This window comes from Drosophila elegans, unplaced genomic scaffold, assembly GCF_018152505.1.
Source record: "Drosophila elegans isolate 14027-0461.03 unplaced genomic scaffold, ASM1815250v1 contig_349, whole genome shotgun sequence".
Taxonomy (NCBI): domain Eukaryota; kingdom Metazoa; phylum Arthropoda; class Insecta; order Diptera; family Drosophilidae; genus Drosophila; species Drosophila elegans.
The window spans coordinates 1,543,964-1,561,834 of NW_024545729.1; the positions used below are offsets into that span (position 1 = coordinate 1,543,964).

At 35.9% G+C, this 17,871-nt stretch overlaps 1 protein-coding gene across 2 annotated transcripts; it reads right to left on the bottom strand.

Annotated features, from left to right (window-relative positions):
* Positions 1–604: 604 nt before the first annotated feature.
* LOC108145336 lies at positions 605–17,853 on the bottom strand. Of its 2 annotated transcripts, none has more exons than XM_017270724.1 (5): positions 17,691–17,853; positions 6,795–6,899; positions 3,399–4,869; positions 2,945–3,342; positions 605–976 (listed from the first exon to the last, which is right to left on the bottom strand). In XM_017270724.1, exons 2-5 carry the CDS (start codon positions 6,885–6,887, stop codon positions 620–622), a joined length of 2,319 nt encoding a protein of 772 aa, XP_017126213.1. In that variant the 5' UTR covers positions 6,888–6,899; positions 17,691–17,853; the 3' UTR covers positions 605–619. The 2 variants fall into 2 exon arrangements, with proteins under 2 accessions (XP_017126213.1, XP_017126212.1); XM_017270723.1 differs by having other exon boundaries at positions 17,657–17,853.
* Positions 17,854–17,871: the final 18 nt, after the last annotated feature.

Below are 17,871 nucleotides of genomic sequence, written 5' to 3' on the forward strand. Positions count from 1 at the left end.
AACTTGTAATTTTGCGTTGATTGGAGTGGAGGGCAATATACAAAAAAAAGTTTTGTCGGTTTTTGATTTCCGACTAGTCTTATGGCAGCTATACCATAGGTATTTAATATAGTCGTTCGAATTTCAGTCGTTAATACTTTTTAGTCATAACTAAAGTCCTTTATTGTTTGTTTTACTTGGTGTTTTTTTTTCCCTAGGTTAAATGCAATTTAACCAAATTAACACATGTCGTTTGTCAATTTTATTATTATTTTTAATTTGAATTATTTTTAAATAGGTTTAGTGCAACAAAAAAAAAAAAAAATTATAATGAGAATAAATAGTGAATTTTTTACTACGGCTGTCAATAGTCGATTACACTACAAAAATTAAATCGATAATTCGAAATGACAGTTTAGTTCTTCCACGAGGTTGGACTTGAGTCATTACTCAATAAAACCGCACTCAGATTATTTTTCTGGGTCCAGTAACTTACAAAAGCTATTACTGGTTTTAACGTCAGACGCAATTAGGAAGAACGGTTTTTTTACTGAAAACTTTTCAATACTTTTTTTGCAATGACGCCCGTAGTAAACTAAGATTCTTATTCTTTTGAGTGTATTTCTGTATTTGCAAAAAGTTACTTAAGGTCTACACTATTTTCATTTGCCAAAGTTTCGTAACAACATAGGGGTCCAATACTGCCGACAGGATAACTCCATTTATTAGACTCTGAAAGCGTGTTAGGGCTGAAAGTCGTCTGTCGAGATTGTTGCGGCCGGAAAGAATGCAGGTGTGATTTAAGAAATACTGGAAAGGCAACACGCTGCTGTATTTGCAAGCTGGATGATACTTCTTTGGCGGATAAACCCTTGGAAAGGGATTTCTCGCCAGCAAACTTGGATACCGTCTTTTTTAAAAGACTTCGCTCCTGTTGCATTCTATCGTTTTTTCGACGAGTTATGATTTTTAGATGACCATTAAAGCCTTTGGCTTCCTGAAACGAAAAATATTTACAGAACATGAACATTTAGTTTTTAAATTGCATTAATATTTAATTATTTTTTTCGGGCAAAGAGACAGATCATAACAAACCACAACTTTATACTCTTGCAGAAGGTACTATAATATAATTTCAGTCAAAAGTTTACAGCTCTGCGACGGTGACATTTGCGTCCTTCCGTTTCAGGTTTATAGACAAACAAAAACGTGAAAATTTATTTAGCATTCAACTTAATAAATAAACATTTCAAAATTTTTTTATTCGTTGCGCTCCAACAAAGTTTTATTATATACACAGGCATATTTTTGTTGCAGCGTGCCGAATAAAAAAATTTTAAAATGTGCGTTAATTAAGTTGATTGCTTAATAGATTTTAGTCGCAAAATTTAATATCAGAAATTTTGTGCGTCAAAGGTTACAGTACCCCAATACCATGAAACGGAGTCAAATCAATATGACTGTCGTAGAAGTGAAGCGAAGTAGATTGAACGCCCAAACGCGACTTTAAGAGAAAAATGTGTTAAACATCAAAAGTTCCGTAATAACAAGAACAAAAAGAAATCCTTTTCAAAAATATCGACAAAATGTGAATAAAAAACCTATTTTTGGCTATAATTTCATAGTTATTTAATCTTGAAAAAGTTATGCCAAGAAAGCCCTTAAAAATACCTTTTCAACTATATGGAGTACGTACCCGTAGCTTTAGTTGTTTGGAAGTTGTGGCCGTTTTCTCGCTAAATAAGCGAGTTTTCCAAAAAGTGGTAGAACTAACGTTCTTCAGGGCGAGCTGTTTAATACATTAAAACGGGTTTTGAGACCCTAATTCAAAATATTTCACCGTGCAAACAAACGTCAAACGTAATTTCAAAAATGCTTTACAAATCTTATTTGGTGAATATCTTTTGAGATGACCGAGGTGTAATTGGACGCGTAATTAAAGCCACGACTTTTTTACCTCGTAAAGAGGTATTTTTGTTTGATATCAGAAATTTTTATTTAAATACAGTAAAGGTACCCCAACATTAGTACCATAATTAAAAAAAACTAACTAAACTTCAGTACTAATTATATTTTTATTCCGATTCCGATTTTGATGATTTTATGTTTTTAGAACAGCTTTATGATATCGTTTTCCGATTTTAATAAAATTAAAACCGCAATTCTGAAACAATAAACCATTAATGCGTATCGAAGTATATTCAAATAAATTAGAAAACATGAAAGGAAGCAAACTTCGGGAAGCCCTTGGCAAAAATTTAATCTTCTTGAAAACAATCATAATTTTGATTTACTTGAAGATATAATGATTTGCAGCTCAATTATTCGATAGTTCCTATGGCTATAAAAGCGTAATTCTGGACTGTCAGATTATTAATAAGTCAAAAAGAATTTTTAAACATATTACAAAAAAGAAAAGTAAGATTAAAAATATTATTTTTTAATATTTTTTTTGTTCCCATGGGAGCTTTATGTTATAGTCGCCCGATTAAAAAATATTTAAACTACTATATGTCGAAGAACTAAAAAAATTAATAAACAGCAAAGCTATACATTATTTTAATTTTTTTCCGATTGTTCCTATGGGAACTACTTGCTATAGTCGTCCGATCCCCTTTCCGCTTTTGGGAAAGTTTCATGCAGATAGCTTTAAGACTGAGAGACTAGTTTGGGTAGAAACAGATGGACAGACGGACATGGCTAGATCGACTCTTCTAGTGATGGTGACCAGCATATAAATACTTTATAGGGTAGGAAATGTCTTCTTCACTGCGTTTCAAACATGTGACTGAAATTATAATACCCTCTGCATTTTTGCCGCCAAATTATACATACAACCCCTTGCCAGTATGTATTCGAAATAACAAATATAATAGATGTGCTAAATATCAAACTATAACAAATGTTTCTTTCCTCAAAAACAAACTATTAGTCGGTTATTTTCTTTGAAAAGTAGTCTTCTTACCTCCGAAATTTGTATTTCATTATCGCATAGCATCGGCTTTAAATTTTGAGGCGAAGCTGAGATTTTAATTTTTTCAGTTTGAAAAATTGAGAGAGAATGACTTGTATTTTCAATTGAGCATCGACTGGCATTTAACTCTAGTTGATCTTCAGCGTCTGTTGAAATGACATCTACTTCGACGTCTGCTTCTACATCAATGTTTGTACTTGTAGACTGTGAATGACTGGTACTTTCGCTTTCAGACACAAAGTCGGCTGGTGAATGAGGGGCGTCAGCCTGTTGAATCATGAATTTACCCTCATCTTCTGTTGTCTCGATATCCACTACTTCGTCATCATCGTCGTTATCATCGAAATTCCTGGACACACTGTTTGCCAAGACAGATGATATTGACTTTTCTGAAAATGGGTTATATGTTGTTATTTATATTGGGGTTAGTAACTAGTTTACTTACTTTCATTGTTAGACTGTATTTTCTCCATAATAGGCGAAAAGGACTCGTGATCTACTATCTGTTGGGAAGAGCCTGAAATAGTGTTGTGGGTAAGAACGGTTGTGGTTCTCGTAGATTGTGGGGTGGTGTAACTGGTTCTTTTCGAATCACTGGACCTTGTGTATAAGGACGTTGACACAATCGCTGTCGAAGCGACGACTGGCTTAAACGCAGAGCAGTTAAGAATTGAAGGGATGTTGTAATCGGAGAGGCTTAGCCCGCTGTTCGCCACTCCTGAGATCTTTCGGTTTTTAATGATGCCACAGATAGATGAGTGCGACTCGCTCTTTATATTAAAGGATTGGTTATCCAAAAGTCGGACTGAATTTCCAGTAGCCAATGGAACACTTGTGTCGGGTCTTACCCATCCCCTTGGGCAGGACTCGCAATCAAGACTCGGTTCGCTGGCGTCTCCGCTACTGAGTTTTTTTGAAAACTGTTGTTGATAATGCTGATCCTTCTGCTGCCACATGTAGTCCACTACAAAGTTTCGTGAAATTGGCATTATGGAAAGATCCCGTTCATTGCGAAGCGAGTGCAAAGGTGACAACACGGTGGAGCCGTGCAGGTTAAAGGGTACACCCACGGTTGCAGCTGCTACCGCCGTGACTCCAACCACAGCGGCGGCTGCAGCTACAGTACTGTAGTTGTATTGGCTATCTAGTGGTCGCTGTGGCAGCGGGGAAGTCTTCCCGTCGCCCTCCTTGGCGTCTCTTTCAAAGTTTGTTGGGGAGCTGCAGGCACTACCGCTGACTCCCGCACTAGCAGCCGTTGATGACGTTGGGGAACCTTGGTTTCGATTATTTGTGCTGCTGCCAACAAGTCGCTTTCTTGTGCCGCCATTGAACATTGCCTTGACATCTTCCCATGCGTGGATAATTTTCTCGTCGTACGTATTGCCACTGAGTGTCATGTGCCGACGCCAGGAATTAAAGTTCGCCGCATCGGGCTGGACATACCTGTCGTTAGTTGTTATGCGATGTGAATGGAAAATGAACTTATTGGGCGAGAAAAACATTCCGCAATATGAACATTTAATGCATTTAGCCCTCGATGAGTTGTAGCGGGAAGGTAGGAATGATCCACGGCAGCCCCAAGCACATTTGTGCTGGACGTTAAATGCAAAGTCGTCGGGTAATCGCGGAGGTGTGTTGTCGCCGAGAAAACTCTTACACAGTCGCTCCGCTTCCCTTCGAGTTATCATTCCACATCGACGTGAACTCACGGGCATAGCACCAGCTCTTCTTAGTATCTCCAATTGCACGGGGGTACATTGTACACAAGTGATGCCGAGCGCAACCCTCCTGTTGTGTATTTCGTTATAGCTGAATTGCTTCAGCAAAGTATTGGAGATCTGCGCCAAGCAGAGGCGCTCTTGGCCTTCGATGTATAAGGAGACAATTGGTACTCCGTAAAGCGAAACTGAGCCTACCTAAAATGTGAAATTTTCATTACTTCAGGAAATAAAATAGTTAGAAGATGAAAATCTAGGAAATAATTCAAAATTTACATAGCATGTCGAAATAAATTTGCATATATGTACCTTTTTAGATTTAGTTTCTTATGATGCTTTCGTAGATGTGACTTTCATATGCTAAACTACTTGATCTCCGAATGCAACTACAAACTTATAGAATTGCATGGATGCGGTTTTTGCTTGGAATCCCTCCGCCAATATAAATAAAAACAGAATAGAAAGGCTACAGAAAATCTTTTTGAAACTTGCTCTCTGACTTTTTTCCCTCTTATCAGTGACACCGTGTGCACCTTCCCAACCTTGCTAATCGCAGAACAATTAATCCCATTTGTTTTGTATCTTGTTTGGTGGCTGGGGTCATTGACGGTCCAGAACTATTCTCAAAAGTAGGATTTAATGCTCCTGCTAGGCACCTACCTAAAAATTATATCAGCTCGGGTCTCCGAATAATCTATTAACTTGGATTTCAAGGTTTTTGAATGAAAGAACTCAGAGGGTTCTATTTAAAAATGCTGTTTCCAATATGAATATGTTTCAGGGTAGTCATTTGGGTCCTTTGTTAATTATTTTATTCATTAGCTTATGAATGAATAGAGCCCCTTTATATTAAAACTCTATTATAAATGTTTAATAGTAATAATTTAATAATTTGTAGCCGGGCTTCAGTTTACAGTCCGATATTGAATTTTTTCAGAAATGCCCTCGTAACCTCTTAAATCTGAGTTGCCTTAAATGTAACGTAATGTCTATAGGGACGAGCCTTCGTTTAAAAGCCATTCTCTTCATAATATGCCATTGCATATATTCAGTCAACGATTTAGGAGTTCTTCCCGATCCAAAATTTATATTCGACTGCCTTATAATGATATCTACTGTTATCAAGGCCATGCATGCTCTTGGGTTTGTGATCCTTACACAACTAAATTGCTCTCCCGTTTGGAGTCCCAATTATCAAGTTGCTAACTTTTGACTAAAATTATAATACCCCCTGCAAGGGTATAAAAATACAACCAAATAATCGAAGCACGTTGCAAACGATTCGTCAATCGAAACAGTCCTCAAGGGAAACATTTGCTACGTGCTTGGATTGTTTGTGTGTATAGTTAAGAAGAGCATGGTACAAAATTAGGAAACCTTCACGGATTTGTTTTTTTAGGCGACGATGTTTTTATATTTACTTGTGAGCATACACAAGTGAAATGTAGACAGTTAAACTTTAATTTGTTTTGCCCCTTACGCTTTTTTTAAACTTTACCTTTGACACTTTATTTAAGGGGTTATATACAGTTAGAATTTTTCACAAGTTTGCAACGCTGTGAAGCAGACATTTCCGACCATATAAAGTGTATGTATTCTACTGTCCGTCCGTCTGTCAGTCTGTCCGCCCGTTTCTCCGCAAACTAGTCTCTCAGTTTTAAAGCTATCTGCATGAAACGTTCCCAAAAGTTGTCTTTCTATTGGAGGTAGTACATAATTAGGAACGAGCCGGATCGGACGACTATAGCATATAGCTCCCATAGGAACAATCGGAAAAATAAATAGAATATCATAACTTTGCTGATTTAAAAAAAAAATAAAAATTGGCAAGGTGGCAGAATTTAACCTCGCCTAAACAAATTTTCATATTCATATTTATAAAATACGAACGTGATTTGACTACTTCCCAAATACTAGTTACCCCTTACTAAGCTAAGCGATTTTGGTGGCGCCATCTGCCAGAAAGTTTACTTTCATCCTATGAACTTTTTAAATAATGGTTCGATTTCGAAAATTGTTCTATGAGTCCACGTGTTTAAAAATATAGAAATAAAAAATGACAAAGCGGCAGGATTTAACCTCGACTAAACCAACTTTCATATTCATATATATAAAATACGTACGTGATTTGATCTTTGAGCAGTTTGACTGTTTTCCATTCCGTTAAAGGGAGTCACGGACACAGGAGTCATTCGAACACTTTCAGCTAAAGCCATTTAAATAATTTTCTGAAAATATTATCCATAAATATTGTTTTGATTTTAATTATTATTAAAATATTTTTGCAAGATTTTAAGCTCGATAAACCAGCTAACAGTAGTCAATTGTATAAACTCAACCCGAAATACAAACCTGAGGAAATGAAGTATATGTGCACTTTTTTAATTGCTTATATTTTCTTTAAAGTTAATATATGCAACTTTTTATTTTTTATATTTATAAGATGTCCTACTCCAAAGCTCTTCTTTGGTTTTCATTCATTGTACCGTGTTTAATAATATGTGCTGGTACTTGTGCTTTTCATAGGCAATATGTAAACATATGTTCAAATTTAAGTTCTTAAGTATTATTGAAGTTATAGAAGAAACATAACTATGAATATGGAACAAGAAAGGAAGAACACCTCGGAGTTTATATACCCTTGCAGTTTTGCAAAAATTAAATATTCTTTATAACATCTAAAATTTGAACTATATGCGTATATATTTAAAAATTTTAAAACACAATGATTTTCAGTTAAATTTTTCGATTGTTTCTATGGCAGCTATATAATGTCGTTTTCGTTTTTGTATAAAATTAAAACCAAATGTCAATTTGTTAAGAAAATTAAAAAAAAAGAAGCAACATTTTCCCGTTTTAATGCTCTCGCAGAGGGCATTATAATTTCAGTCAGAAGTTTGCCACGCTGTGAAGGAGACATCTCCGACCCCATGAAGTATATATATTCTTGATCAGCATTAGGAGAGTCGATCTAGCCATGTCCGCCTGTCCGTCCGACCGATTGTCCGTCTGTCCGTCCGTCTGTCTGCCCGTCCGTTTCAACGCAAACTAGTCTCTCAGTTTTAAACTTATCTGCATTAAACTTTCCCGAAAGTTGCCTTCCTGAGGCATTTAGTATATAAATCGGAACGAGCCGGATCGGACGAGTTCAGCATATAGTTTCCAAAAGAATAACCGAAAAATATATGAAAAAAACTATATCTTTGCTGTTTTTTCCTTTGTTTTTTGGGATATATTATTGGTTTAATATTTCAAAATTACGATTTAAAAATCATTAAACTTCGCTACCTATAGCGTACAACTCCCATAAAAACAATCGGAAAATTAAAAAAAAAAATTTAACTTCTCTATTTTTTTTAATTTTATTAAATTCTTTTCAACATAGTAAAGGCCAAAAATTTCTGAATTATGTTTTTAATTTTATTAAAATCGAAAAACGATTTCATACAGCTGCCAAGGGACGATTAAATTATTGACCTAAAAATCGTCATAACTTCAATGCTTTTTTAGATGTTTTAAGGAATATTTAATTTTGGAAATAGCTGCAAGGGTATACAAACTTCGGCTTGCAAAAAATTTGTTTGTTTTCTTGTTTTTATTATTTTTAATATAAATTTCTTAATTTTATGAACATAAAAAGACTATAAATTATTTGAAGAATTGACAGTGGTCAGATTGACATTTTGTTCATTTGTCTTCAAAATTTGCTTAACCGCTGTAAGTGGTAACTATTGCATTGACTGTAAGTTCGCACCACAATATTTTGAAATCAATAAGTTCTAGATTAGATACCGTTATTGCTGAAAATATAAAAGTGGTGTTCGACAAATATATTAATATTAACTTTTACTACAAATTTATTCCATATAAATTGGAATCAGACTTTCGCCCGTTCTAACGCTAACGTGAAAACTCCCTTATTCAATTATAGAATGCGTGTGAATAGCATAATTGAAAAGGAGACTGCCCCTAGAGACCATTTCGTTAGAGATAATAAGGTTAGCAAAAAAGTTATAAAGTACAGATTGTTAAGCTTAATGCCTTTGTTACTCGAAGCCCTTGCCTAAATTGCAAACGGGAAGCGAAACAAATGATTACGGGACTCCTTAACTTGTGAGGGGAGCCGAGGGTTGAACGAATTACAAACCAGTGAGGTAAATAATGACAAAATTATGTTAGTATTTAGAAAAACGCCAGATTGTTAGCAATCTGGCAGATGTACATACATAGACATTCGGTCTAAAACGTGTAAGCTGCGACGAGTGCCTGAGGTTAACGCATTATGGGCAGGGTTGGTTGTGAATGCAATTTTCAAACTTTGTTTTGAAAGGATTTTGATTGTAACACGTAAGTCACCATAGACAAGGATACCTTATATAGTTAACATTTTCCATAATTTATTTCTTTATAAGTAATATTAAAAATCGAAAAATCGATTTTATAAACTCTGGAAATAATTGTTCATTTGGATTTTTTGTATGGATAGATGTGATAAATATATTAACCTGGAAACTTGCTTAAATTAAGTAGTAAAGCGCATTTGCCACAGGAATTCAATTATCCCTAATTAATTTGAGTGCTTTGTTTACACAGGGCGTGCCTCAACCTTTCAATTCTGTTGCTTGTCCAGGTTTCATATTTCAAATGCGAAGAGCACACTCGTCATACAGTCATCCAATTGTACATACACGACGGCCTATTAAAATCGAAAACGATTACGTTTCGGAAGTCCTGGGGGTTGAATTCAGGAGCATATGCCTTTTGACGAACTCGGATACAAATGCCGAGACCGGGGTAGATAAAAAAATGGACTAAAATACCCACTGATGAGTTGGCAATAATTCGCTTGAGTGGTTACTGTCAACAGGCAAATAATAGGTGTTCTATTTGAGGGCGGGCAAACTTTATTGCACAGCTTGTCGCTGCTGGTGCTCGTCTCTGTTATGGCCTTTTGTTTACACGTATAACATCATGCATATTTAATTGGGTTAAATTGCTTGACGATTAACATTTGGAAATGAAATGCGCGGATAATTGAGTTTACCATGTCTAATTATTTTTGCTTTTGAGGCTAAAACCTCGTATCCGTGGAAACAATCACTAAATCACAAGCTATCTTTATGATTTTGTCGTTTTTCAGACACTAGACAATTCGACGAAATCCTCCAAAGATCAAACCATGATTTTCTCAATCAGGGAGTCCAACTTTAGCGGGTTACACTCAAAATTATTTGTATCGCACCATTTTTTTTAAAGTGTAAGTATTTTTTTATTTTAAATCTCTAGTTCTGCTTAACGAATTTGAGTCATCAATAGCTTTTTTTTGCTACAACTATAAAGTTCTTAAACATTTTTTATACATATTAAAAGGATTTATTAAGTTTCCTAATGTAAACGCTAAAGCTTTACGAAGTTCGAAAAATTAGTTAAAACTAACGTTTTTACACCACAAAATAACTCTTAAAAGAATACCCGCATAAAAACAGATAACAATTTTTATAAATTTATGTTTAAGAGCTATCACTGACGAAGCCAACCTAAACAATCCGCCGGTAAATCGGTTCCTTAAATTAAGAACCTGGCAAATCCTCAAACTCTACTTTCCATGCACATATAGTCAAATTGTGGCTATGGTTTTTACAAAAAAAATTTTACCTATACTTCAGTACTAAATTTGTTTTATCAAACTACGTTTTGCAAGACTTTAAAGTTTAACTAACAAGAAAGCATGCAAACTTCGTCAATTCAAAGTTTATATACCCTTGCAACTATTCCAAAAATTAAAATTTTTTAAAACAAAAATATTCTGATTTGAATGCATTTATGTTTTACAAACAGCTATTTAATATGGTGGTCTGATTTTAATAAAATTAGAACCGTAATTCTGACACAATAAACCATTACTTTGTATCGAAGTATATTAAAATCAATTGAAAACAAGAAAGGAAGCAAACTTCGGCAAGCCGAAGATCATATACCCTTGCAGCTATTGCCAAAATTAAATATTCTTGAAAACATTAAAATTATGATTTAATTGCGTTTATGTTTAAAAACATTGATGCTTTGATGATTTGCAGCTCAATTATTCGATAGTTGGCAGCTATATGATATCGTTCTCCGATTTTAATAAAATTAAAACCCTAATTCTGAACTGTCAAATTATAAATAAATCAAAAAGAATTTTACAACAAAATTACAAAATAAAAAAGTTACATTTTTTTTTTTAATTTGTCTTTTTTAATATTTTTATTTTTCCCATGGAAGCTTTATGTTATAGTCGTCCGATTTTCATGAAATTTAAACCGTAATTCTGAAATATTTAATCTTTACTAAATGTCGAAGAACTAAAAAATAATTAAAATACATCAGTTATAATTTTTTAAATTTATTTTTCCGATTGTTCCAATGGGAGCTATATGCTATAGTCGTCCAATCCGGCTCGTTCCGACTTATGTACTGTCTGCAGTAGAAAGACAACTTTTGGGAAAGTTTCATGCAGATAGCTTTAAAACTGAGAGACTAGTTTGCTTAGAAACGGACGGACAGACTGACAGACTGACAGACTGACAGACTGACAGACTAGACATATATTTTCCCGATTGTTCCCATGGGAGCTGTATGATATAGTCGTCCGATCCGGCTTACTTCTACTAATAGTTTGAAAACCGATGGGCCAAAGAATCGGACATGGCTAGATCGTACTTCCTAATGATGCCTCTTAATTTTGTTCCTCTTTGTCAACATGATTCTTAAATCAAGTGGATACAAATGGAAATTCAAAATGAAAAATTTTATAGAATAAGGACTATATAGAGGCACCATTTGCTCTGCCTGAATCTCTGCCCCAAGCTCTGCTGAGAACTAGTTCGAAGCTAAACTTGATTTCCCACCACACTTTTCAGTTTTTGGTTCGAACTTGCAATTCGGTCCCGCGGTGAATTTTCATCTGCACTGCTCGCACCAGCCCTTAACAATGAGAGCGAGCAATTCATATGCAGATATTCACCGCGGGGCCAAACTGCAAGTTCGAATCGAACCGTGAGAAACTGAAATCTTCCCCATTTTAGTCTAGGTGGCATTACTGGAAGTTACTCGAGAGAGCGGCAGAGCAAATAGTGTCTCTTTACTCTATGGTTCTGACTCTATGGTTCTTACTCTATGTCAGAACTTGTCATCGGGCGCGCCTCTCACCAACGCCCAGGGTGTACAGTGCTTGACTAGCAATCTGAAAGCGTGAGCTCAAAGCCCACGGCGGTAAACGTATTAGATTAAACGACTTCTTAGAATCAAGGCAAAAACATAAAAAGATGGCGAGGCAACCATGTGTATTTTTGTTGAAGCTTGACATTTGACGGTAGTTTTTCCAAAGGAGACTACTATATATAGCCGCAAAGTAAAGAGTCTGACTTGCGACTTTGTGGAATTGTTGTTGTTTAATTATATTCGGGACTGTTTAATTCTTTATAAACATTTCTTTTTTATTTCTTATATTTTCTGCGACCGGCTTGGTCTTTTCGCCTTTTTCTTAGAGTGACCGTATTCTGTTTGGTTCAAACTACATTTAAATTAAATCTTATATTCATTTAACAGAGGTATTCATACAAATATAAAATAAAGAAACTTAAATTAAAATTATAACATATAGCAATGGCATATAGCAGCCCCTAGTGCGGACTCCTATTTCCAGCACGGTCCTCACTGTCGTTGCGATTGACTCAGATCTTACAAAGACGATTTACTGGACGTCGGTATGTATTCCTCGTTGTCTTCAGGTCGACCACAACTCCATCTTCTCCAAGGAACTCCTTCAGTACACGACCAAGGGGCCATTCTCTACGTTGGGTATTATCTTTCATTACGACAATATCGCCGACTTGTATGTTGTTTACGTCGTGAATCCATTTAGACCGATGTATTAGAGTTGCAAGATATTCCTTGATGAAGCGCTTCCAGAATGAACTGACGAGGAATTGGGATACTCTCCATGCACGTTTTTCCCACCCTCCGCTTGAGAATTATCCTGGGCTATAAAGGGCATAACTTTGGGGTATACAAATATCGTTTGGGTATAATCCGATTTCGTCATCGGCATCATCTGACTCCAATATGTACGGTCGACTATTTACTAAGTATTCTGCTTCCAAAAATATAGTTTGCAGGGTTTCATAAATGGGATGTGCATTTGCTGAAATAACTGCTTCAATTGTCCTCTTAAAACATCCGACAAGCCTCTCCAAACATCCACCAAAATTTGGCGCGTTAGCTGTTATTTTATTTCTTGCCAAAAAGTATTTAAATGTAAGCTTCGTCGAGTTCTTCAAGAGCCTCCAGTAGCTTTCTTGCTGCACCTCGAAAGTTTGTACCATTATCCGACCAGATTATATTTACTGGGCCTCGTCGATCCATCATTCTTCGGACTGCTTGTATACAGGAATCAGTGTCTAACGAATGTGTTATTGCTCGAGTAGTAAGACATGTAAAAACACCTCCGTATCGTTTGCTTTTACATAAAACGGGCCAAAGTAATCCGCGTCTGTTGCTGTGATTGGTTTTTCATTAGTTAAAAAGCGTTCCCGCGAAAGCCATCCCATTTTTGAAGTCTCTGTTTTTCCCTTTTACGTTTGCACCAGACGGAATCACTTATTGTCTTTTTGAAGAATCGATTTATATGCACTATGCAATATGCAATATGCACTTCTAAAGTTGTAAGCCGTCACTTGCATTCCAACATGAGATGAAGTTTGCGAGTCAGCATTTGAGTAAATTTATGTCTGCCATCTAAAAATAGAAAAGGCCGTGGAAGTCAGTCTTTCCAAGCCCCGACTAGTAAGCCATCTTCTTCTTCATCTCCCTGTTCTGCTCCCTTGCATCCCGCCTCCTTCTTTTCTATCAAAACTGTATTCCGATAGTTTTTCCTTTTCATCCCATGTTATTTGTTTAACCTGATTAATATCGGAGTTATTTAGCACCGAAGTTTTCCCGGGTAAGTACACAGTTTATAGGCTTGATTGTCCTTTCAGACGAGGAGGAGGAGTCTTGATTGCTGTTGACTCAAACATCACGTCTTTATTACTATCTCTTAATGAAATTAATGACATTGAATTTCTAGGTTTAAAATTATCGAACCCCGTTTTTAGTTTTATGTATATTAATTGTTCCTGTATCCAGCCAGCATCTGAGTTGCCAACTTATGCGAACCACCTTTTGTCCGAGTCTAAGTGAAAGCTTCCTTCTTCTAGAAAGGGTTAAGGGTATGACGGTGTTCCTGGCTGTGTGCCTAGCTACTGCGCAGATTCCACTTCACAAATTGATTACCCTACCCTTAAAAACTACTGACTTCCACCTATTTGGAAATAATAATTTTTTTATTTCAAACATGGTGTTGTGGAAATGGATTGAACTTAAATAGCGCTAAATGCAATAAAATGACATTCTATCGGGCCAGTCCACAGCATGCCACGTATGCTTTGGCTGATTGTAAGCTGACTAGATCTAGACAAATTGATGACCTTGGAGTCCTGCTGGACCCAAAACTTAAATTTCTGACAATAATTCGTCCATGGAAGTCAAAGAATTTCGTTGATACTTTTGTCACAAATACCGTATTTATTTCATTAGTTCGTCCAATCCTGGAGTACTGCTCACCAGCTTAGAGTTCTCAATATAGACCGTATCCGTATCTTACCATCTTGCTCTAGTAGACTTCTCCTAACTAGTTTACCATCTTTATCCAACCGTATTGGTATTACTTTTATTTGGTAATTTATTCATGGGGATGTGAAGAGCACCGAGCTATTGGGTCGCCTACATTTCTGAGTGCCTAATTGTATCACTAGGAACTATATTCCTCTTATTTTGCAACATTGTAGTTCAAACTAAGATATGCATGTACCATTTAGAGTACTATGTCATGACTTTAATAAACTCTATCATATTATATCCATTACTGACTCTTTACAAATTTTAAAAGCATTAATCTTATTTTACTTAACACGCAATAAGAATTATTAGTAGGTTTTTGGTTTGGTATATATTTTGAATTTCTGTCCGTTCTTTTACTATCCCTTTTCTTTCACCACTCGCGATTACGTAGGGTGGCGTAAACCTTAGTCGAAGAGGGCTCCGTAAGGGCCACTTGTTTGTACTGATCATCGTGCATCAACGTCCGAATATGTAAGAAATGGAACTGACTCACCGGATACATCTATTATTTCCTTTGGCGGAGCTACAGTGCAAATGTACACACGCTTGTTGTAGATCTTCTCGTTCCCGCTAGTCCGGATCTTGGGTAATGAAGTCGCGTTATGTCCCATCTCGTTGCTCCCGTTCTAATTGTTTCCTCATGCGATCTGTCCCCTTGTCAGTCGACTACGGCATTCGGCCATTTTGTGGCCAATCTCTCCGCAATGGTGATATTTCTCTTAAAACATTGACTTCTTCCGCTCTGGGCCTGTTGAATATGCATCGTCTTCCGTATTACGCTTCTTAAAAGAGCTTTTGTTGTTGCTCATTGCGACTTGTTACGTTGGTGGTGTATTCCCAGCGCACAAAACCATTGTCGAATTGGGCCTTGGGTGCCAATGCTGCTGACACGGCGATTTCCTCCAACTCTTTAGCTTTCCACTTGGACATGAGCGATGTAACAATACGACTGCCTTCTTCTGCGAATCCCTCTCCATTCAAAACGATCAGTAGAATCGCGGTAGTTGTTGAATGAACAACTCTTTGAACTGTGCCCAGGTTATGCCTGCAAAACACAGTTGGAAACACCAGTATGATGCGCTGACATCTAACGCCTTGCTTAACGCTATCACAAGTTCGCCGACTTCGAGGCTGTTTTCTACCAAAATCGGTCCACCGTTGTACACTATGCAGAGGCGTCCGCTTCAACGTTAAGAGGCCTTGGAGTCTGCATGGACTTGATAACTTCCATTAGATTCCGGTTCTGTGCTCCAAGAGCTGACCCGGATCTTGAACTGATGTCGGAGATGGATTCATTTTATTGATATTCGTTAAGCACAGCATCCTCCATTTTCCCTCAGTTCACGATCAGACCTCGCTCAGTAGCAGTCTCTCAATTCCAGCTACTATGCCTGTTTCCTGTGAATTGAGGACTTGCAACACGCTGTTCCAAAATATAAGACTCCAATGCGGAGCCTTTTTTAAATGAAGTTCTGACCCATGCACTTGCCTACAAAATATCCAACAAGGGAACGATGTACAAAGTTATATGCGGGAGTGTTGGAGCTTGTTCCCTCAGAAAAAATAATTTTAACAGCTGAAGATTAAATCGAAGGTCATTGACATTAATCTTTCTTTAGAAATCATTAAAAATAAAGGAAAGTGCTCAAAAATAGCTTCCAAATTTAGACGTTGCATCAGGACTATTAAATAGCGCAATAAGGATTATTAAAAAACTACATTACAAAGGAAATATCGTTAACGTTCTGTTTAATTTGACGAAAAGGAAAATTGAGTATATGTATATAACCTAAATTTCAGCTAAATCAAAATGTCTAGTTTACCCAACACGAATTAGAAGTAAGCATTTATAAGAGCCAAGGGCTAATAAAACCTGTGGTGTTGGCGATATTGGGACAGTGTTTTTGCATATGGACAAGCAAATGTTTCGTTATCTCGGTTAAATACTATTTGTGTCTTACACATTCTTAACCTAAGCCAAAAAAATAATAATACAAATGATGGACCAAGTAAATAAGGAAAGACCTAAAGCATTTTATTGTTAATAATAAGAAAAAAAAAAAGAATGTATCGCATAGAAATATGATCTATGACGTCAAACAACTGCAGTCATTGAGCCTTCCGCATTAGACAAAAATGTTAAAAATCGCAAGAATAAAAAGAAAAGAAAGAAATCGTACATAACATGACAGGTGCGTTAAAGAATCAGATCTTAATGATCAAAATAATAATACTTTTAAAGTACCGTTTTTAAATTATACAAACCCCTTAATGATGGGAACAAAAGTTATAGTTTCGGATTTACAATTAATAATTTGTAATACAGGCTACAACAAGGCAGCGGAGTTTTTTTGCGACTGCTAATGGCAAATGTCCGCATTGCAAAGCTAATTAAAAATCCAAAATTAGACACTAATTTAAAACTGAAGCCGGGAAACTTACGTTTCATCAACTAAGGGTTCCGCAGTATATCTAAGAACACGAAAATTTTGTGTTTAACGTCACGTTTAATTGTGTAGCTTATATAACTGGAGTTTCCTACATTTCGTTTGCTGAGAAACACTCTTAATATACCACAGCATTGCAAAAAAAGTCCATGGCTTGAATTATTATCCACGTCTTTAATCTCTGAATTTACACAATTTCGCCTATCTTGAAAAATATATTTTCAACGGAATCAATTTAAATCTCCCTTGGAATCTACAGTCTTCTGTCTATTATAAGTTTTTAAGTTTTTTTATTATCTACTACTATTTTTTTTCCAATTTTAAAAAAGTCGTGGCACTCTTTAACATGTTTTGAACAAGTCAGAAAATACATTTTTCAAAATAAGTTTTAAGTGCCATGACTTTAAAAAAAAATGGCTTTTTGCAATCTCCAAGCAAGCTAGGTTTAAGCTCAGAATGGCGTTTTACATACCCGTATATACTTTATATTATAAAGTTATATATTTTTGATTAGCACTACAAAGAGAGTCGATCTAGCCATTTCCGTCTGATCGCCCGCCGTCCGTCCGTTCGTTTCTCCGCATACTAGTATCTCAGTTTTGAAGCTATCTTAGTTGTATTAAAATCGGGCGTCTATATCATTTAGTTCCCATTAGAACAATCATAAAAAAGAACTTAGCTGATTTATCGGCATAAAACTCGAAACAAAGTTTTTATAAAGAATCTTTAAATTTGGCAACAACTGCAACGGTATATAACTTCAGCTATTCAAAGTTTGCTTCCTTTCGAGTTTGTTTTTTTATTTCTAAGTTAATTATTTTAAAATTTATTTGTACCTTAAGATTTCATTTCAAGATGCAATTCACTCACACTCTAATAAGGTGCTCTTAAATAAGGTAATTAAGATATTAGGTTTCCTTATTTTGTTTCGTATTTTTATATTTTTATCACACTACTCATATCATGACCTTGATTATAAATTATTGTTTTAACATTGCGAAATATCCACTCAATTTAAATTCACAGGTGCAACACTTGCGGCCTTTTTTCT

Coding starts and splice junctions, on each gene's coding strand:
- LOC108145336 (XM_017270724.1), bottom strand. CDS start 6,887: ATGGCTTTAGCTGAAAGTGTTCGAATGACTCCTGTGTCCGTGACTCCC. Junction 3,343..3,398: donor AATACAGTCTAACAATGAAA/GTAAGTAAACTA, acceptor ACCCATTTTCAG/AAAAGTCAATATCATCTGTC. Junction 977..2,944: donor ATGAAATACAAATTTCGGAG/GTAAGAAGACTA, acceptor TTTTCGTTTCAG/GAAGCCAAAGGCTTTAATGG.